This window comes from Neodothiora populina, assembly GCF_041146345.1.
Source record: "Neodothiora populina strain CPC 39397 chromosome Unknown canker_contig_15, whole genome shotgun sequence".
In the NCBI taxonomy this organism is placed as follows: Eukaryota; Fungi; Ascomycota; class Dothideomycetes; order Dothideales; family Dothioraceae; genus Neodothiora; species Neodothiora populina.
In genome coordinates, this window is record NW_027191413.1 from 169,074 (window position 1) to 187,242 (window position 18,169).

General features: G+C 51.9%; 5 protein-coding genes across 5 annotated transcripts; 1 reads left to right on the forward strand and 4 right to left on the reverse strand.

Annotated features, from left to right (window-relative positions):
* Positions 1–1,221: 1,221 nt before the first annotated feature.
* On the reverse strand, positions 1,222–2,064 carry AAFC00_002432 (uncharacterized protein; the record flags this gene model as incomplete). Its single annotated transcript, XM_069341744.1, has 1 exon — positions 1,222–2,064. The coding sequence occupies one exon, from the start codon at positions 2,062–2,064 to the stop codon at positions 1,222–1,224; it is 843 nt and encodes a 280-aa protein (XP_069198254.1).
* A 4,370-nt stretch (positions 2,065–6,434) lies between these two features.
* On the reverse strand, positions 6,435–8,213 carry AAFC00_002433 (uncharacterized protein; the record flags this gene model as incomplete). The annotated part of the gene is made up of 2 exons (XM_069341745.1): positions 6,435–8,122; positions 8,177–8,213. 2 exons carry the CDS (start codon positions 8,211–8,213, stop codon positions 6,435–6,437), a joined length of 1,725 nt encoding a protein of 574 aa, XP_069198255.1.
* Positions 8,214–9,072: 859 nt separating this feature from the next.
* AAFC00_002434 (uncharacterized protein) lies at positions 9,073–13,260 on the forward strand (the record flags this gene model as incomplete). Its single annotated transcript, XM_069341746.1, has 3 exons — positions 9,073–9,117; positions 9,169–11,530; positions 11,585–13,260. 3 exons carry the CDS (start codon positions 9,073–9,075, stop codon positions 13,258–13,260), a joined length of 4,083 nt encoding a protein of 1,360 aa, XP_069198256.1.
* A 695-nt stretch (positions 13,261–13,955) lies between these two features.
* Positions 13,956–16,070, reverse strand: AAFC00_002435 (uncharacterized protein; the record flags this gene model as incomplete). The annotated part of the gene is made up of 2 exons (XM_069341747.1): positions 13,956–15,817; positions 15,941–16,070. 2 exons carry the CDS (start codon positions 16,068–16,070, stop codon positions 13,956–13,958), a joined length of 1,992 nt encoding a protein of 663 aa, XP_069198257.1.
* Positions 16,071–16,734: 664 nt separating this feature from the next.
* On the reverse strand, positions 16,735–17,861 carry AAFC00_002436 (uncharacterized protein; the record flags this gene model as incomplete). Its single annotated transcript, XM_069341750.1, has 4 exons — positions 16,735–16,814; positions 16,877–17,487; positions 17,539–17,701; positions 17,756–17,861. 4 exons carry the CDS (start codon positions 17,859–17,861, stop codon positions 16,735–16,737), a joined length of 960 nt encoding a protein of 319 aa, XP_069198258.1.
* Between the last annotated feature and the right edge of the window lie 308 nt (positions 17,862–18,169).

An 18,169-nucleotide genomic window follows, 5' to 3' on the forward strand; every position in this document is an offset into this window, starting at 1 on the left:
TATTCTTCAGTCGCTGATATTTTGTGACATATCAGAACGACAAAAGCACCTCAGTAGTCCTTTTGCGTTCTTTATCCGTATCACAGACAACAACCACAAAAAAACCTGATTTGTTGCACTGCCAAGCCAGTGAGATGCACTTATGCCCCCTAGACACAAGTATATCTTATGAGGCGGGATGTGGGAAATGAGATGGCCTTGTCACCAGAAAAGCATAAAGTTCTTAATAGGTAGGATCAGGGGTGGTGGTGAAGAAGCAGCAGGATATGTATCACAGGAGCAGGAGCAGCAGCAGCAGCACATTCGCATAACAGACAAAGAATGTCTTTCGCGATACTTAGCAGGAAATCTATTGCACACACACTCATTCTTCAGGTTCTAGATCCCCCCGCGACCTGTTGATGTGTACTTGTAAACACACGCAGGAGGCGCGCCGCCAAGGTCCACGTCGTAAGAGCCAAGCTCGCGAGGGCCATTTTCACGCATGGCGGTGGGAGCAGGTGAGCTTAGGGGCTGTGCAGATCTACCTGAAGGTGAGCCTGTGCATAACAGCGCAGCAGCCAACCTATTCGTCGCATTCGTTGTCTGAAAAAGAACTCTTGCTCGATAGAAAAAAAAAGGCACGAGCTTGATCAGTAACGAAGTCGGTGTGCAAGCGAACATTGGACCGTTTGCCTTTTGCTTCTAAAGGGACCGACCCGACCCACCAGGCGTCTCCGTCATAGGCTTATTTGGCCGCTCAAGCTTCTAGGTTCAGGTCAGGTAAAGGCTTGGGTGTTTCTTGTTCGAGCTTGTCCTGAACATCTTGTTTCAACCGAAGACTCCAATGCTTGCCGCCGTTTCCCCGCCGTCCCCATGCTCTTGGCTCTTTACATGCAGCAGACATCGGGATAAACTTGGCGACCTCCGCGCAGTATGGAACATGGCAACCCCCTAGCGACCGGTTCTAGTAAGTTGCAGCAGGATCTGCTGGTCCAGCTCGAGTCGATGGTTCGGAAAAGAGATAGGTCGCACATGCTTCGATTCATCGATTCACGCTTAGTATGTTTGTAAGATTCGCAAATCGTGTGCTGCCTAATTGATGATGTCTAGTCTATATTGTAATCATCCTTCGACACGAGCCCGAGATCTAAGCTAGCTTACCATGACTCTCGTATATGTCCTCTTGCTCTGCTTGCTTTCCCAGGAGTCCGACGGGCCCATCATGAACAATCAAGACATCTAAGCTAGCTTACCAAGACTCTCGTGTATATCCTCTCTCTCAACTTGCTTTCCCAGAAGCCAGCCTATGTTGATGACGGCATCGACCATCCCCTTCTTTGAAGCCTCAATGGATGGGAACATGGCCCAGTGAGCGTGTGGAACGCCTGGGTAGAGGTCGAATTTGGTCTTGACGCCCCTTTCGTCCAGCACTCGCCCATATATGAGTCCATCGTCCCTCAACGGATCCAATCCGCAGACTTGAATATAAGTCGTCGGGTGCTCGTCATCAATCACGTCCAGGTTGTTGAATGGCGAGAAGTTTTTAGAAGCAAAGTCAGGACACCACATGCGCTTCACCATGCTCAAGACTTCGTTGTTGATCATTGCGGCGTTGGCATTCTGCTCTCGAGCCTGGTAGAACTCTTCGTAGCCCTTGGGCGCTTCGTTGAGTAACCATGGAACAGACAACCACAAGCCCGTCAATGGCAATTCTAACCTGTCTGTCTGGGCCATGGCCGCTGCGACGGCAGCTACGTTGCCACCAGCAGATTCGCCACCAAGCACAAACCCAGCAGAAGGGTCAGCACCGATGCGAGAAGCGTTCTTTGCGATCCATTGCAGGTTATCCCAGACATCGTGTGCCTGGACTGGGAACTTGAATTCGGGAGTCATGCGGTAGCTGATGCTGACCACTATCGCATCGTACAAATGAGCAATCGGTTTTGCATATGGAGTCGGAGAGTTGTTGTCGCCTGTGATGAACCCGCCACCATAAACAAGCACCACCAGTGGTCTTCCTGCTGATTGTTGCGCAGCTTGAGGCTTGAAGATCCGGGCTTCGTTCTCGAAACCATCTCGCATTGCGATGTTCATTACCGACACCTCAACCGGCAATTGTGGGAGTGCATCTCGTCGTTTACGATCCTCCAGCTCGCGATAGAAGCGCGCCGTGCTCGGCTCACTCATGTCGGGTATCTCACCTGTGGGCAGACTCTCAAAGAACTTCTGAAGCCCTTGAACGAACTCAGGGTCCGGCTCGTTCAACTTCGACAGTACTTCTTGGGTAGGGAAAGTAGCCATAACGAGTCTTATCAGTCGCAGGTCCCGTTGATCAATAAGGTAGATTGGGGCAAGTAATCCAATGTGTTCAGTGATGGTGTAGTTCCTAGAAGATAGCGCTCTCTACCGTGTCTTATGTATCTCGTGGGGGACTGGGATGCTAACCACTAATGTCTTTCTCCAATTCTTCAACGTCTCAGATCCACATCAGCGACAATCTCCTCATTCAACAACACCAAATCTGTACAAAAAGTGTATCAGATATGCGCGAAACGTAGTCGTGCAGCAGGGTCTCGTTCCATGTGGTTTATACCCGGGCGTTCCGTCCTCCGGCGCAACGGATCTCGCCACATCCGAACAGCAAACGTCACTCGAACGACAACTACATTCCCCAATCATACTGTCTATCAAGCACCCAGTGTATATCTTTCGAGTCGAATCCATTATCTCGTGCATACAGGAGAAACATTTAAAAGCCGTAAGCATTGTTGAATGCCAGACATGTTCACCTTGCAGAGGTTGAAGCCCTAATTTATGCGTAAGGACCCACCTGACGACAGTACTCACAGCACATGACAATCTAATCATGCCAAATCGTTGCACAGCCTGTTTTCAAGTGCAACATGCATTTCTCCTAGCTTTCGGCTTTTGGCAAACGGTTTGAACCACTGACTTCAATAACCTAAAAGCTTCGAGCGTAGATAGCTATTGTATTCGATGTCAGGTTTCCGCACTCTCCCGGCACACCCCCAGCGATCGCTCCTCCGTTACAAGGCCAGCAATTGTTCTACACACGCATGTTTAGTGTAATTTTACTCACATTCGCTAGCCGCATGCCTCACCTCTCCAGCTGGACCTTGTACAGTCAGGACTCCTACTACCACGGTCACATACGTGAGGATGTTCCCGCAATAGCAATCTGCACTGTTGGTGCCTTGATTCACCGTTCCGAAGAAGATGTAATTCTGGCGTTGACATAAACTGGCGCACTGCGAATTGATTATGCCAGGTACTGATGTTTGGTATGCCGCAAGAGCTTTGCCACTGGAAACGATAGGCAATCCTGTCTGGATGTAACAGCCAAAGTATGCGAACAAATTTGCGGTATTCGTCGGACCTAGATTGTTGCTTGTAAGTTGCGGGTTGGATACTCCCATGGGTCTCACATACCGATCGGCCCCTGCAAAGAATTGTAAGCTCAGCGATACCTGCAGACAGAGTAATGAAGTGACTTACGCTTGGACCTGCTATGCCCTTGGTAATCCGTGTCAGTAGTCACATGTTTGTTGAGTATCAGTGTACCTACTGTTGGCCCCTAATGGTTGGTTTAGCAGTGAGCAAAGACAGGTCAGCTCAGATGCACATACCGAAGGTCCGCTTGGTCCGCTTGGCCCACTCGGCCCAGTGCTTCCAGTAGAACCAGCGGGTCCCGCCACACCGGCAGGTCCTATTGCTCCAGTCGCGCCAGTAATGCCAGAGGCTCCAGTTGGTCCTTCCTTTGGTCAGCTGGGAGCTTGTGAAGAAGTTGTACTCTTCTATCTTACCAGAAGGACCTGGGGGTATCAGCGATGATCGAACTTTATCACGAGCCGTAGATTCTCACCTGAAGGTCCACTTGGACCTGTCCAGCCTGTCGGCCCAGGTACACCTTGCGGACCCATTGTACCAGTTGCACCTGTCGCACCTGTTGCGCCGGTAGGTCCTAGAAGAGATTTATGAGACTACATTCTGTGATCACTGTGGCACAGCAGGGAATCTACAAACCAATGGGACCCTACACAAGATTAACAGATAGTCAATCTGAATAGTGATGTCGGATACTCACAGCTGGTCCAGTCATTCCGCTTATACCTGTCGGACCAGTAGCTCCGACCATACCAGATGCACCCTAACAGCATTAGAAGCTTGCCGCGGGTAGATGTTCCTGAACGTCTTACTTGAGGTCCCTATCTGATCTTGTCAGCAAGGTCTCGAGCTTTGGTCAGCCTGGCACATATACCGTCGGACCGGTCGAGCCCGTTGCTCCAACGGTACCACTAGGACCCTGACATCTGTCAACCCAGGTACACATTTTCGCGATTCTATTGTGCATCGTACTTGAACGCCCTGTATCTCCGTCAATGGTCTTCCAATTTCCCTTGATCACTAATGTTTAGCACTTACTGTAGGTCCGGACGGCCCTTGTGGCCCCTGTATCCATCTCAGCTGACAACCCATCATCGACATTCTCAGACGTCATACCACTACACCAGTATCTCCTTGCGCGCCCGTTTGGCCCTGCCAAAGGTCAGAAAAGACCTAAGATCGAGCATCAGATTGCACCCACTGTAGGTCCTGCCACTCCTTGAATGCCTTGTGGACCCTTGGAGCGCTGTCAGTCCTGTCTAGATTCCTGATCCCATCACATGAGTTTACCGTCGGCCCTATAGCGCCGGTCTGTCCCACTGCTCCAGATGCACCGTCGGCACCTGTGGCACCGGATGGGCCTATTTCTCGCTCAGCCAACTATGAGACTCGGAAACTTCAAGAGTATACTACCTGTAGGTCCAGTCGCACCGACCGCTCCACTGATCCCCGAAGCACCCGTCGGCCTGGAAAATAACGTCACTATATGTCTTGTATATCAGAACTTATAAAACTCACCCTGAAGGTCCCTGTACAGAATGCATCAATACCGTCAGTCTCTAGTCTTTCACATCTCCACTCACCGATGGTCAGGTTGACCCTATCGGACACAAAGTCAGCAAATGATCGATTGCAGTTCATACGTCAACCTACCAACTGGTCCTGCACTCCCACGCAACGTCGCACAGGCATTTGCATAGAGTGACAAGTAAATATAGACACATCCATCAGAAGCAATGCCTTCAACAAACGTAGCACGAACCGACCCATTACTAAAAGCGCAAAACTGCGCCTCTCCGTTCCAGAAAGCAGGATTGTTCCAATTGAGGAACCCATTTTTCATCGCGGAGAAAGTCGTCGTGATTGACCCCGGCGTCAGCGAAGGTACAAAGGGCGACCATGTCAGGCCAGGTTCCGTGGAGTAATAGTACAGAGCACCGTCGATGGTAGCTGTGAGCTGACCGTAGGAGTCGATTGCATACATTGGCGCAGTAGAGCAGTCGACCGTCATCGTGCCATTGGCGCCTATGTAGTGTGTTGACTGGCGTTTATCATTCTGATTTGCGCCTACGCCTCCGACACTGCCTACTGGCCCGCCTTGGACTATCAGCACGAAGCTCTCGTCAGTCGATGTCGGTATAGACGCAGAACCACTCGTCGTGTCCGCCACCACAAAGCCACTCGCCAACGAGGAGCTCGCTGTGCGCACCGATCCGAGTGTCTGTGACCAACTAAGCGTAGTGACAACATCAAACGACGTAGGCGCATTAGTAACCGAGATGGCCACCTCCGGGATCGGACGAAACGAAGTATTCGTCAGTACATCCGTATTGATCGAGACCACCTCCTCGTGCACGACTGTCTGCAGCTGCGGCAGAGCGGCGCGCATCTCATAGGATTGGTATTGTAGTTGACAGGCATTCTGCCGAGTGGTTTTCTTGACAATGTCTACACAAAAGGGGCGTTGGGAACCTTCGATGATTGCGTCGCTTCTCACCTATCTTTTTGTTTACTGTTGTTCGGTCTCTGCCTGAATACTTTGTTATGATGTGGCCAGAGGAATGCATCTATAGCATGGCTAGACTCTGCGAGCTAACTGATATGGTCAGGCTGTGTAACGTGAAGGCGCTTGATTGTGATCTATCATTTTTCTCATATGAACAGCCTCCCCTGCCCTCCCCTGCCGCCCAAAACTGGTTCCAGAGTTGTGCTTGGGGTACGGCTACCGATATCTTGCAGATTCCTCTGCTTGCTGGGAACTAAATCCTCAGGAAGAGACACACAGTGTCCCCGCTATCGAAATAACGAGAAGATCTTGTATAGCGCGGCGCTGTCTAGGTACCTAAACGCCACATCAACGTCGACTATGTCGCTCACCGTCGTGCAGGGCAGCCGAAAGGCCAATCGCCACCCCTTGCATTCCAGGACAAAAATTTCCCAAGAGGTACACTGCAAGCGCGAAAATGTATCTCTCAGAGACATCGACCAGAGGCTAGCCAAAGACCTAGCATCTGCCTTCCCTGAGCAAATGCGTGTGGTCTTTCATCTTACTTGCCATTCCAAGAATCCAAGCCCAGCCCACCGACCTCCCACGCCGCAGCCGCATTGAATATACCCGCCTCACCGAACCGTCTGCCCACGAGCTGCATCGCGATTGGAAGCTTCCCTTCGCCGTCCTCTGCATCGCCCCATCCGATCGGCATGCTCAGTCCCGGATGGCCAGTGCAGTTGAAAGGGCACGTATTGAGCGAAAGCCCGATCGCAGGCGTCATTTTCTCCCTGACGCTCATGTCCAGCTCGGGGTGTTTCATGGCTACTCGGGGCGTGAGGGGCGTGACGAGCACGTCCACATCCTTCAGCGCTTCGTCGTAGGCGGCGCGCAGCTGCGAGACGTGCGTCATTGCTTTTGCTGTCAGTGCTGGGCCTCCTTGGGGGTGCGAGGCGAGAAATTCGCCGTTGATGAGCATGTTTGAGACGGCGGGATTGTGTTTTGTGAGAGTTGCCAGTGATGCGTCTGATAAGGGTGGTGGGGAGATGTCGGGCATGGGGTAGTTCAGTAGGGCTTGCGGTTGGTTCTGTAGGCCATAGGTGCCAATGCCGCATCGAGTCGCGATCGTCCAGATGCTGGGTCCTGCTGAGTGTAATGGGATGGAGACTTCCGTCACTGCGGCACCAGCAGAACGGAACCGCTCGATGGCATCGTACACGGTCGCTCGGACGACTTCTGTGAGCCCTGGCATGGCGAAAGCCTCCTTCAGCACGCCGATTCGCAAGCCTTTGCCTGCTGCCGTTGTCGTCCATTCGCCACTGGCTTGCTTTGCTGCTATCCAGGTGGACAGATCTTTCGTGTAATCTGGCACGTTTGAACGCAGTGGTGTTTCGGGGGTCATTCTCGGGTCAAGACCATCATAACCAGCCAAGACACCTAGGAGAGTTGTGAGATCCGTCAACGAGCTCGCCATCGGGCCTGCGTGGTCTATCATAGGATGTAAAGACAAGATGCCGCTATACGCGACCAAGCCGTGCGTAGGCTTGAGTCCATAGATGCCAGTGAAGGCCGCCGGCAGTCTGATCGATCCGCCCTGGTCACCACCAACTGCCATATCGACACCTTCTCCAAGCTCATCGTCAATAGATGAGAGACCATGACGTTTCCTCCATGCTTTGACTTGGTTGATTGCGACCAAGCACGCACTGCCGCTCGAACTACCGCCTGTAGTGTACCCTTTCAGCCACGGATTGTGGACGGTCCCATTCGCACTGGTGAAAGATATCGGAGACATGGAGAAGTGCTCGCAAGTAGCAGTACCGTACACAGTGCCTCCAGATTGCAGTACTCGAGAGACTACGACAGCATCGATTTTCGAGATTGGGTATTCTGGTTTACCGTTCAGCAGTTCGGGAAATGTGCCGCCGGTGATTGGAAGACCTGCGACTGAGACGTTGTCCTTGAATGCCAGCGTCCGACCTTTGAGACGTTCGTGGGTGGGCGATGGATGTGTTACGTCGCATCGATGGCTCCATCCTCCCAGAGCGTTGTGTTCTGCCTTCCACCATGTTCGGGGTATTGTCCCAGCGTCTGGTGCAAGTCTAGGGTCTATGTACTCTGGTAGGTCTGCTATTTGTTTTCGAGTTGCATCTAGTCCGTTCAACAGTATGCGATAGTCCTCTGCGTCGGTCTCTGGGATCGTCACGTTGAGTTTCGATCCGATGCCGTGTATCGTCTCAATCGTGACTGCTTCATGGATTAGATTTCGTCCTATCTCTTCTCACAGCACAATACGATTACCTGTTGATTGCCCAGTGTTCAGTGATACGACAGACATGACTCAAAACCAGTGAGGAAAGCGATGGATACGAAGATGAGGCATCACACATGGTACCTACTGCTTTGTGAAGGCATCGCGTCTTTCTTGTCGTCTACGAGATAAGTTAGTTATTACCTGCTCCAGTCATCCTACCTCGGCCACAGACTCGCCCACCACGATAAGGCCCGGTAATAACGCCTCCACATCTATGCATCCACGAGTACAGGGTCATCCCACCGTGTGTATGCAACCTGTATGGGTAAAGCTCCTTATCAGCTCTTATCATGGTGGGATGAAACGCATCAGATGGGGGAATCGTTCAAGGAAGCTCGCCAAATTCCCAAGGCCAAGCCGCAGACTAGCCAAACAAGTACCGCTTGTTGCCCTATCACCTCCTTATCGGTACCAGCTTCACCTACACTTTGCTTGAGGGGATGGAGGGGCATGCCACTATTTCCTATGTTGTAGTATGGCACTTCGTAGCAAGCAATAACTTGAGTGGTGAGTCTTGACTTGTGTCGGCTCGTCACGTACATTTGGACATCGTCGTCTCGGGGTCAAATCGTCTTCCGGAATTACCGCGAAGCGAATGTGGACGTCCGAGCCTATCACGATGGCAATGGTACCGCAGCGGGACGAATCACACAATACCTTATCATGGTTTACTTATCTTGTGGAGGGTGTCAGCAAGGTTGTATCAGCTCCCGTGGTGGATTAGGGACCATGGCGATGCTAGGCATCAAGTGTTGGCCGATCATGGCCTCATCTAAGACCTTCGTGGCGCTGTATATGTATCGCATACCTGTACATTATTCTCGGTTGCGTTTGATTTCTTCATTTATCATGCGCAGATAGACTTCTATAACACTTCACGAACATGGCATCATCGTCTCGGGGCTATCGTCTTGGTGTCGATGTCGGAGTGAGTCGACATACATGGTCTTGACTGACCATATGATACTGACTACTGTAGGGTACGTTCACAGACGTGTGTGTAGTGACACCCAACGGCGAGCTTGTGAGAAGCAAGGTCGCCACAAACACCTCTGATCAGTCCATTGGTGTAAAGGACGGTGTGGACAAGGTCCGCGCTATACTCAAGGAGAAGCATGGATGGGAGGGCAAGTTCGACTACCTTCATCATGGAACGACTACCGCCACAAATGCAATTCTCGAAGGAAAGGGTGCCAAAGCAGGACTTATCACCACGAAGGGACATCATGATGTCCTAAACTTTCGACGAAGTCAAATCCCTGGTGGTCTTGGTGGCTGGATCAACTTCGATCCTCCGCAGCCCATCGTGCCTCTGGAACGCACAGTGGAGGCCAGTGAACGAGTGTCCATCACTGGTGAAGTCGTCCGTCCACTTGACAGAGACGCTTTCCGAGCAAGTCTGGCCGATCTGAAACGCCAGAAGCCAGAGGCGATCTCGGTGAGTCTGTTGAACTCGTTTAGTAACGATGTCAACGAGAAAGCCATCCGCGAAGTGCTCCTGGAAGAATTCGGCCCAGAAGTGGAGATCGTTACATCCTGCGATGTCCTCCCCGAAATCCAGGAATACGAGAGGACCGTGACTGTGACTGCCAATGCGATCGTGAAACCTGTCGTGAAGAAGTACATGACCAACTTGTCAAAGCTCCTGGCGGCAGACACAGACACAATCCGTATCTTGAAGTCTGACGGTGGCCTGACCTCAAGTGATCTCGCTGGAGAGCTGCCAGTAAACATCCTCATGAGTGGTCCGGCTGGTGGAGTTGTAGGCGTCACCGATGTCATCTCAAAGAACACACCATTCATAAATCTAATCACTCTCGACATGGGTGGCACTAGCACTGATTGCAGTATCATCCCGGGAGCCAGCCCTGCTGTGCGACGTGAAACGGTCGTTGGTCCATTGACTGTGCGGTCTCCGTCTGTTGATGTAAGGACAGTCGCTGCAGGAGGTGGCTCGATTGCGAATTACAACACTCTCACCAACTCCCTGCGGGTCGGTCCTGAGTCTGCAGGTGCTACACCTGGTCCGGCTGCTTATGGCAAGGGAGGAAAGATGGCTACAGTAACCGACGCCAACTTGACTCTTGGCTATCTTCCTGCTTCTCTACTAGGTGGTAGCTTCAAACTTGACGTAGCTGCCGCAACAGAGGCTGTCGAGTCTATAGCGAAGCAGATGAACCTGAGTGTGAGCGACACAGCCGAGGGTATACTAGATCTCGCCAACGAGAGTATGATGGGTGCTATACGCAATGTTAGCGTCGAGCAAGGCTACGATCCTCGTGATTTTGCCCTCGTATGTTTTGGCGGTGCTGGACCACTACACGCGAACGCAGTAGGAAAATTGCTAGGGTCATGGCCAGTCATTATTCCCCCATCGCCCGGCGTACTTTGTGCACAGGGCGATGTCACCACGAAGATGAGCCACGAGCAGGCTTGCACCTACATTCGGATGTTCTCTGACGTGTCTGCATCAGAGTTGAAGGCCGAATTCGGTGAACTCAAGGGAAGCTGCGAGAGTATCATGATTAAGGCTCTTGTCGATTCGTCTCCGAACTTGGATGTGTCTTACCAACTCGATATGCGCTACAAGGGACAAGCTCTGACTCTCACTGTCGCCATGAGCGAAAGCGAACTGGACAACGAGACCACAGTGATCCTGGATAATCTGCGCGCCAAATTTGCTGTTGTGCACGAGCAGCAATTCAGTTTCTCTCTAGCAGACGCTGAGCTGGAGATCATGCGCCTTCGTGTAAAGATCACCGATGCATCACCTGAAGTGCAGATCCAGAGTGTGCCTGTAGCAGATAGCGAGACACCCCCCGAGTCTGCTGTTGTGAGTAAGAACACAATCGTGTGCGACGGAGAAAAGATAGAAGCGACTTTGTGGAACCGTGAAAAGATCACCAAGAAGGGATACAAGATCTCAGGTCCTGCTGTGATAACAGAAATGGACTCCAACACTCTCATCCTGCCAGGCTATTATGGAGAGATTGACTCGATTGGGAATGTTCTGATCCGCCCAACAGGTGCGAGTGAACGCAAGAAAGAAATTGCCACCACTGCAGAGGAAGCTCGCGAAATCGTCTCAAACTCGCCTCTGATACCTGGTCTTGTTGCGTCCTCATTGGCCTCAATCCGACGAGAGATGGACACACTTATGTTGCGTTGCGCCATGTCACCCGCCATTCGTGAGCAACAGGATGAGTTCAACGTCATTACCAACCCAGCAGGTAAAATGTTGGTTGGCCAATTTGGATCATTCATCACTCAGTTCCTTTCGTTCTGGAAAGGGACAATTGACGAAGGAGATGTGTTCATCACGAACGACACCTATCAAATCAGTAAGTCGATTTTAGTACCGAGATCGTTCGCGGCGAACTAACGCGAAGCGATAGATGGATCCGTCACGCATCTTAACGATGTTATTGTGCTCCTGCCTATATGGCACAAGCACAATATCGTTGGATGGGCAGCCAACTTTGGCCACTTGACAGACGTCCAAGGCAGAGTGCCAGGCTCAATGTCTATCAACGCAACCTCGATCTTCGAGGACGGCCTACAAATCCCCTGTGTCAAGCTTTTCAAAAAGGGAGAGATGAACACGGATATGGTCGACGTTTTCTGTCGAAACTCACGTATACCGGACTGGTTCAGGAGTGATTTGACCGCTTTGATTGCTGCCTGCCGGACTGCTGCCACGAGAGTGGTCGAGCTTTGCGATCGCTATGGTCCAGAGGTCTACCAGGCAGCCACTGACGAACTCCTCGAGCGCAACCGGAAAGCAGTGGGTCATTTGATCGACACATGCATAGGCGACGAACCCAGCAGCTTCACCGACTTCATCGACGACGACGGCCATGGTGTAGGCCCTTGGGCGATAACCTGCTCGATGAAGAAACAAGACGGAAAACTCACCTTCGACTTTGATGGGACTAGTCCTCAGAGTGAGACATCGATCAACTTTTATCTGAGTTATACGATGTTCAAGATGTTTGTGGGCTATTTCTTGCTCGCCATCTATGATCCCCATTGTGTTGTCAATGATGGATTTCACGACCTGATCGACGTCAAAATCCCTGAAGGATCCATCTTACGGCCTGTTCGCCCTGCCGCACTTTCGTGTCGAACGCACTTGTTAGGCCGGATCATGGATGTTCTGACTGCATTGTTCGGTCAGCGAGATCAGACCTACAGGACAGCGGCTGGCTTCTCAGACTCACCCCATCTTTTCTACAGCGGCTACAAGCCCAACGGAGAGTGGTTCTTGCTTTATCAGATCGGATTTGGTGGCGTTCCTGCCAGACCCAAAGGCGATGGACCAGATTGCCACTGTCTCTTCCCAGCCATCAAATCCATCCCGACCGAGAACCTCGAGCTCTACTTCCCCATCATCATCGAAGCCAACGAGGCCGTTCCAGATTCTGGAGGAGCAGGTTTCTACCGTGGCGGCAATGCTCAACGTACCCTCTATCGCTTCCTCAATGCCGGCGAAGTCTCCCTGCACGACGATAGATGGTTCACGAAGCCCTGGGGCGTGAACGGAGGGTCATGCGGGGCACGGTCCGAGAAATTCATCTTCGTAAACCACTCCTGGGGTACAGGGACACCCGAACGGATCATCCTGCCATCGAAAGCCGATCACGTGAGGGTCAAGCCAGGCGATGTCCTCGAATGGATCACATGGGGAGGAGGCGGCCTCGGGGACCCACTGACTCGACCCGCGGACACAGTCGCACTAGAAGTCCACAGACGACTCGTGACACCAAAGGGCGCAAGAGAAAACTACGGCGTCGTGGTCAACACATCCACAGACTTCAGCGTCGACGTGCAAGCCACCGAGTCCCTACGAAACGAAATGAGGGCCGCACGACCAAAGGGCTGGGGCGAAAAAGTGTACAACCGAGGAGGCACACTGGACGAATTGCGCGAGAGCTGCATCAGCGAGACAGGACTCGAGCCGCCGAAGCCGCAGTGGGAGCGGGATCCGTACGGTCCTCATACGGGCTTGCAGTATGTCAAAGACTGGTTTTCGCGGATGCGCGTACAGCAGGGCTGGGAGATCGAAGAGTAGATCTATTATGGATGACACTAGACTTGTTGAATCATCGTCTTTTTGCAGGAGAGTCCTACGCGGACGGCGCCACTGCGTGGTGCCTTCCTCAAGTGGAGAAGTGGAGTCTCGAAGCTCCAATGCGATTCCTCAATCACTTAGGGGAAGCAGTAGTGATCTAGTTGATCTGAAAGGAATGTGGGCCATGATGTATTGCTGCTTCTGCTGCTGTGAATGTCTGCATTTTGCGGCAGGTAATTGCGGTAAAAGAGCAGAAGTGCAGCGAATACGCAAAGGCTCGAGACGAGGTCCAGATGAAATGGAGTATCCGAGGTGTTTTTATGGCTTTTTTGATTTGCTTCATTTTATGCCAATTACATTTCTATGTCTTGACTTTTCTTTTCTGATCCGCTACCCTTTTTGAGAATGTCGCGTCAACGATATCTACATGGTGCAAAGGGAAGGCACAGCTGACAAAGGCAACCACCTCGTCTGAGACTAAAGCAGAAGGAACGAAAAACTTTCCGTAACGACCCCCCATCCTTGAAGGGAAATAAAACGCCAGACGTGATGAATAAAGCCAGCAGATAGACAGACAGACCGTAACAACCGATAAAAAGAATCCTTCGTAAGAGAACAGACATCTCTCTTCTCTGTTTCGCTTCTCGTTCCTTTCGCCATATATAAAGGACTCGAGTATCCCTGCAAACAGATGTCTACCTGCCCCAAGTAGATCCAATACCACGCTTTCCGGTGTTTTGCCACTTGGCGAGCGAAGCGGTTTGATGTCTGTCAGCCTCACCCGCTCTGGCCATGCGGTTCATCTTCTTCTGGCCCAACTTGGCGATGCGTTCAGCCTTGTCGCGAGTCACCTCGTCGGTGATACCGTCCTCACGTCTGTTCATCCTGCTGACGCTGCGAGTGCGAGACATGGCGCGTGAGATGCTGCCACGCTTCTTGTCGGCAGCAGAGGCACCGGCATCGACGTCCATCATGTCGGCATCGCCGTCGCCAGAAGGACCGACGCTGCGGCCGCGAGAAGGACGAGAGAGGGAGCGAGCGCGGGCGGACAGAGCAGAAGTGTCGTAACCGAGATCCTTGAGGCCCTTCTCCATCTTCTCCATCGAGATTGCCTTCTTGGTTCTGGGAATGACGGCGCGGTTCTTGAGGGACTTGCGCATCTTGGCTTCGTTACGGATGAGCTGTCTCTTTTCTCTGATGAGGTCGGCCTTGTGTCTGATCTCGGCCTCGTCAGCATCCTCGAGGTCGTCCTCTTCGTTGTCGTAGTAGCCCTCTGCCTCGAGTCTGGCTTCCTCGTCCTCGAGAGCAGCAAGCTTGGCCTCGATCTCGGGGTCGACGTAATCGTAGACGTTCTTTCCGTCGAGCACTTCGGGCATCTTGTCCTCTCTCCAGTCGGGGTTCTCCAACATCCACTTCTCTTTGAGGTTGATGTTGTAAACACCGGCACCCCCGTTCTCCTCCTCGATGTCGCGCGCAAGGGTGATTCTGTTCGGGTCCTCCTTATCGTACTTGACTCTGCTCTTTGCGGCTTCGGGGATAAAGGTCTCGCGGGTGACGCCTCCGAGAGGCTGGGCGACGTGGATTCTCCGTAGAACATCGTTGAGACGTCCAGTGATTTCGCCAGACGAGTTGGTGGCAGCCTTCATCTTCTGTGCGTTTCGCTCAGCGAGGAGACGGTCGCAGGCGGCGTTTCGGACGTTCATCAAACCCTCGGTCGTTGTGCAGGAGAGCTGGAGAATCTCGACATTGTCAGACTTGGTCAAGTCCTGCAGGGCTTGCTGGGTCTCGGCGTCGAGATCCTCGGGTCTGCAGACGTCGATCTTGTTGATGACGACAAAGACAAGCTTGTTGGCGAACAGAGGCTTGATGGACTGGAAGAGCTGCATCTGGGCAGAGACGGAGTAGCCACACTGCTCGGACAGATCCATGAAATAAAGAATGGCCGAACGCAAATGGGCAATGGCAGTGATGGACTGCATCTCAATTGTGTTCATTTCTTCAAGCGGGTGATCAAGAATACCGGGAGTGTCGATGGCCTGGAAGCGCAACATCTTGTAGTCGAAGTGGCCGACGAACAAACTCTTGGTGGTGAAAGCGTACGGCTGCACGTCGACATCTGCGCGGGAAATGTTCTTGAGGAAACTCGACTTTCCGACGTTGGGGTAACCGCAGATGAGAAGAGTCCGCGTGTTGGGATCGATCGAGGGCAGACGACCCAAGTGCTGTCTGACCTGTTCGAGGTAGAGCAGAGGGTCCTTCATGCGTTTGCAGATGGTGGCCATGCGACCGAGGGCGGCAGTCTTGAGCTGCTTGCATTGGAAGAGCGACTGTCCGTACTTGAGCAGACGGATGTAATCTCTGGCCACAGTCTCGATCAAGTGCTTGGCCGTCGAGAGCTGACCGAGAGCGATTCTGAAATGGTCGGCATCGTAGAGGGTGTTGAGGAGATCCTTGTGGAAAGGGTGAATGTCCTGGAGGCGAGGGAATCCGTCCAGAATAGCCGTCAACTTTTCCGTGAATGTCTCTGAAGTGTACTTGACTTTACGGATGTAGAAAGCTACACAAATCACGCGCTTGTTAGTCTATTCTGGTCTTTGCTTTTACTATCATGCTCTATCTTCGTCTGATCAAAACCGCCTATAGAGAAGAAGCAGAGAAAAGAAAAAGGGAAATCGCCCACCTCTGATTCTGGTAATCTTGAATCCAGCTCTGATTTGCGTGGGCAGACGTCTCTGGGTTCTGCTCAAGACAATGTCGAGAAACTCCTGCGACGTGGGCACAGGCGCGATATCCTTCCAAGTCGTCTTCATCTTGGGCGACTTTTATGGGTATACAATAAAATAAAAGATGCAACAAAGAGATTTGCCCGGCAGAAACAAAGTCAAGATTAGGAAGGCAGAGAAAGCCCCGAATCTTTTTTGCCCCAGATTCTCTTCGCACCGCCTGCCAGATGCGGAATTTATTGTCCATCTTGGCGGCTGTAAACCCCGACCTCCGATGTCTTGGCTCTGTCTCCCGGCACGACGAGGTAAGACCCTTGATAACTTTAATCGGAGACACGCACTTCCATTCATCCACAAGGTGGACGCATCCCGGCTACTGTACAGTATACCGTACCAGCACATCCCAAGCAGTAATGCTGTCTGGCAATTTGCACAAAAACGAAGTGGTCAACGCAGTATGTTTTGCTCGTATCAATTAATTCACATTGTTCACTACGTTATGATGATCCTTGTCGTTTGACAACCCAACTTTCCAAATCCATCCTTTGCCACATCCAATACCTCATACATATGTAGTTGCGCCATACCTCACATCAAGTCTGCCTGCGTAAGACAAGCAGCACTGGGAACAAGTTAATTCATCCCATGCAGACATTAGTTTCATCTCCCATCACTCGTCAAAAGAAGCCCACAGATAACAGGGTTGCCCTCGTTGGTGTTGTCACCTTGACCAAACGAGAAGAACCGTCCTCTAGGCACTGTACTCCTCACGTTGCTTCTTCTCCTTGGCCTTTTCGCTGGCTCCCTTGATGAATTGAGATAGGTCACCGACTGAATAGAAACAAAAGTCAGCCGACATGCAAGCAAAGATATCTGGACCAGACTAAACTTACCGGGAAGTTGGAACGGAAAGTCCAAAGCAGCGAGCATAATAGCGAAGAAAATCCACCAGCCACAAAGATCGGTGACAAAGGTCAGAGCTCCAGCAGTGACAAGCAGAGTCCCAGCGATCGGTGGGGCCACCGTGGCACCCGCGTGGAAGGCGTTTGCGTTTTGCCAGTATGCTCCAGTGAGGCAGCCGAATGCAAGCACTAGAGTAAAGAAGATGAGTGCGAAGACGATGTTCGTCCTCAGTGAGAGAATAAAGTAAATCAGGCACAGCAGACCCATGAAAAGCAAGAAGAATCCAAAACTGGCGTTGAACGCTCCAGTGCTGAGACCAGCGTATGGATTCGTACCGGGCTCAGGGCTGTACAGTCCATATGCCATGTATATCGGCTGCAGAGTGGCGCCGAATGTGAGCCAGAAAGCCCCAAAGCTGCCGAAGACGACAAAGGGGAACGTGTTGCCGATGAACCATTCGCCGACTGAACCCAAGATCATGAGAAGCCCACCGAAGAAGAAGTAAGCTCCAATGTCAGATGCACCATTGCCGCCTGCTCCCCGCCAGCCCATGAGGATGCATGACAAGGGCGTCAGACTGAGCAGAAACCCTACAAGAGCACTTAACCAGAATCAGCAGAGTCCGCTACGACATCGGAAGTGAACGACTCACAGTGGCGTCGGGTTACCAAATGTCTTTCGCAGCTCACCAGCAACCTTGTTTTGAGGAGAGAGATATATCTTTTCAAACAGTTCAGGCGAGATAGAGATGCTGCCTGCTGTTCGAATCCTCCTTAGTGCAGTGTCTGAGTCTGTCGAGTTATCGAGATGATAGCCTGCTCAGATTACCTTAGCATATCCAAGTGCTGCAAGGCTGAATCACTGCTCACCATTGCTAAAGTCCTTCTCTAGGGGAGCATCGTCTATGCTTTGGGGCCCCGGTGCCGTCAGATTACGATTCGCCTGCGTCGCGTTGTAGTTGCTTTCTGCCGCCATGTTATCGATTTGGATGGTGAGCTTGAATGGATTATTTTTGGACAATAAGAAACTCGAGGAGAACGAATATCCGGGTCTAGTTATGGAACAACACCATGTGACAACAATGGACGAGACTCAGGATGAGGAGAAGCACCATAATATACGTCCCTCCAACGGGAGTACGGCTCCTCCCTCGGACGGAAGTGAACCACAACCCCATGCTGCCAGAAAAGGCTGCAATGGGGGGATCAACCAATCGAGCAAAGTCACGATGGTCTTGCACGGAGGAGGGGTCTGCCGTTCCCCCATTGTGTTTGTGTACAAGG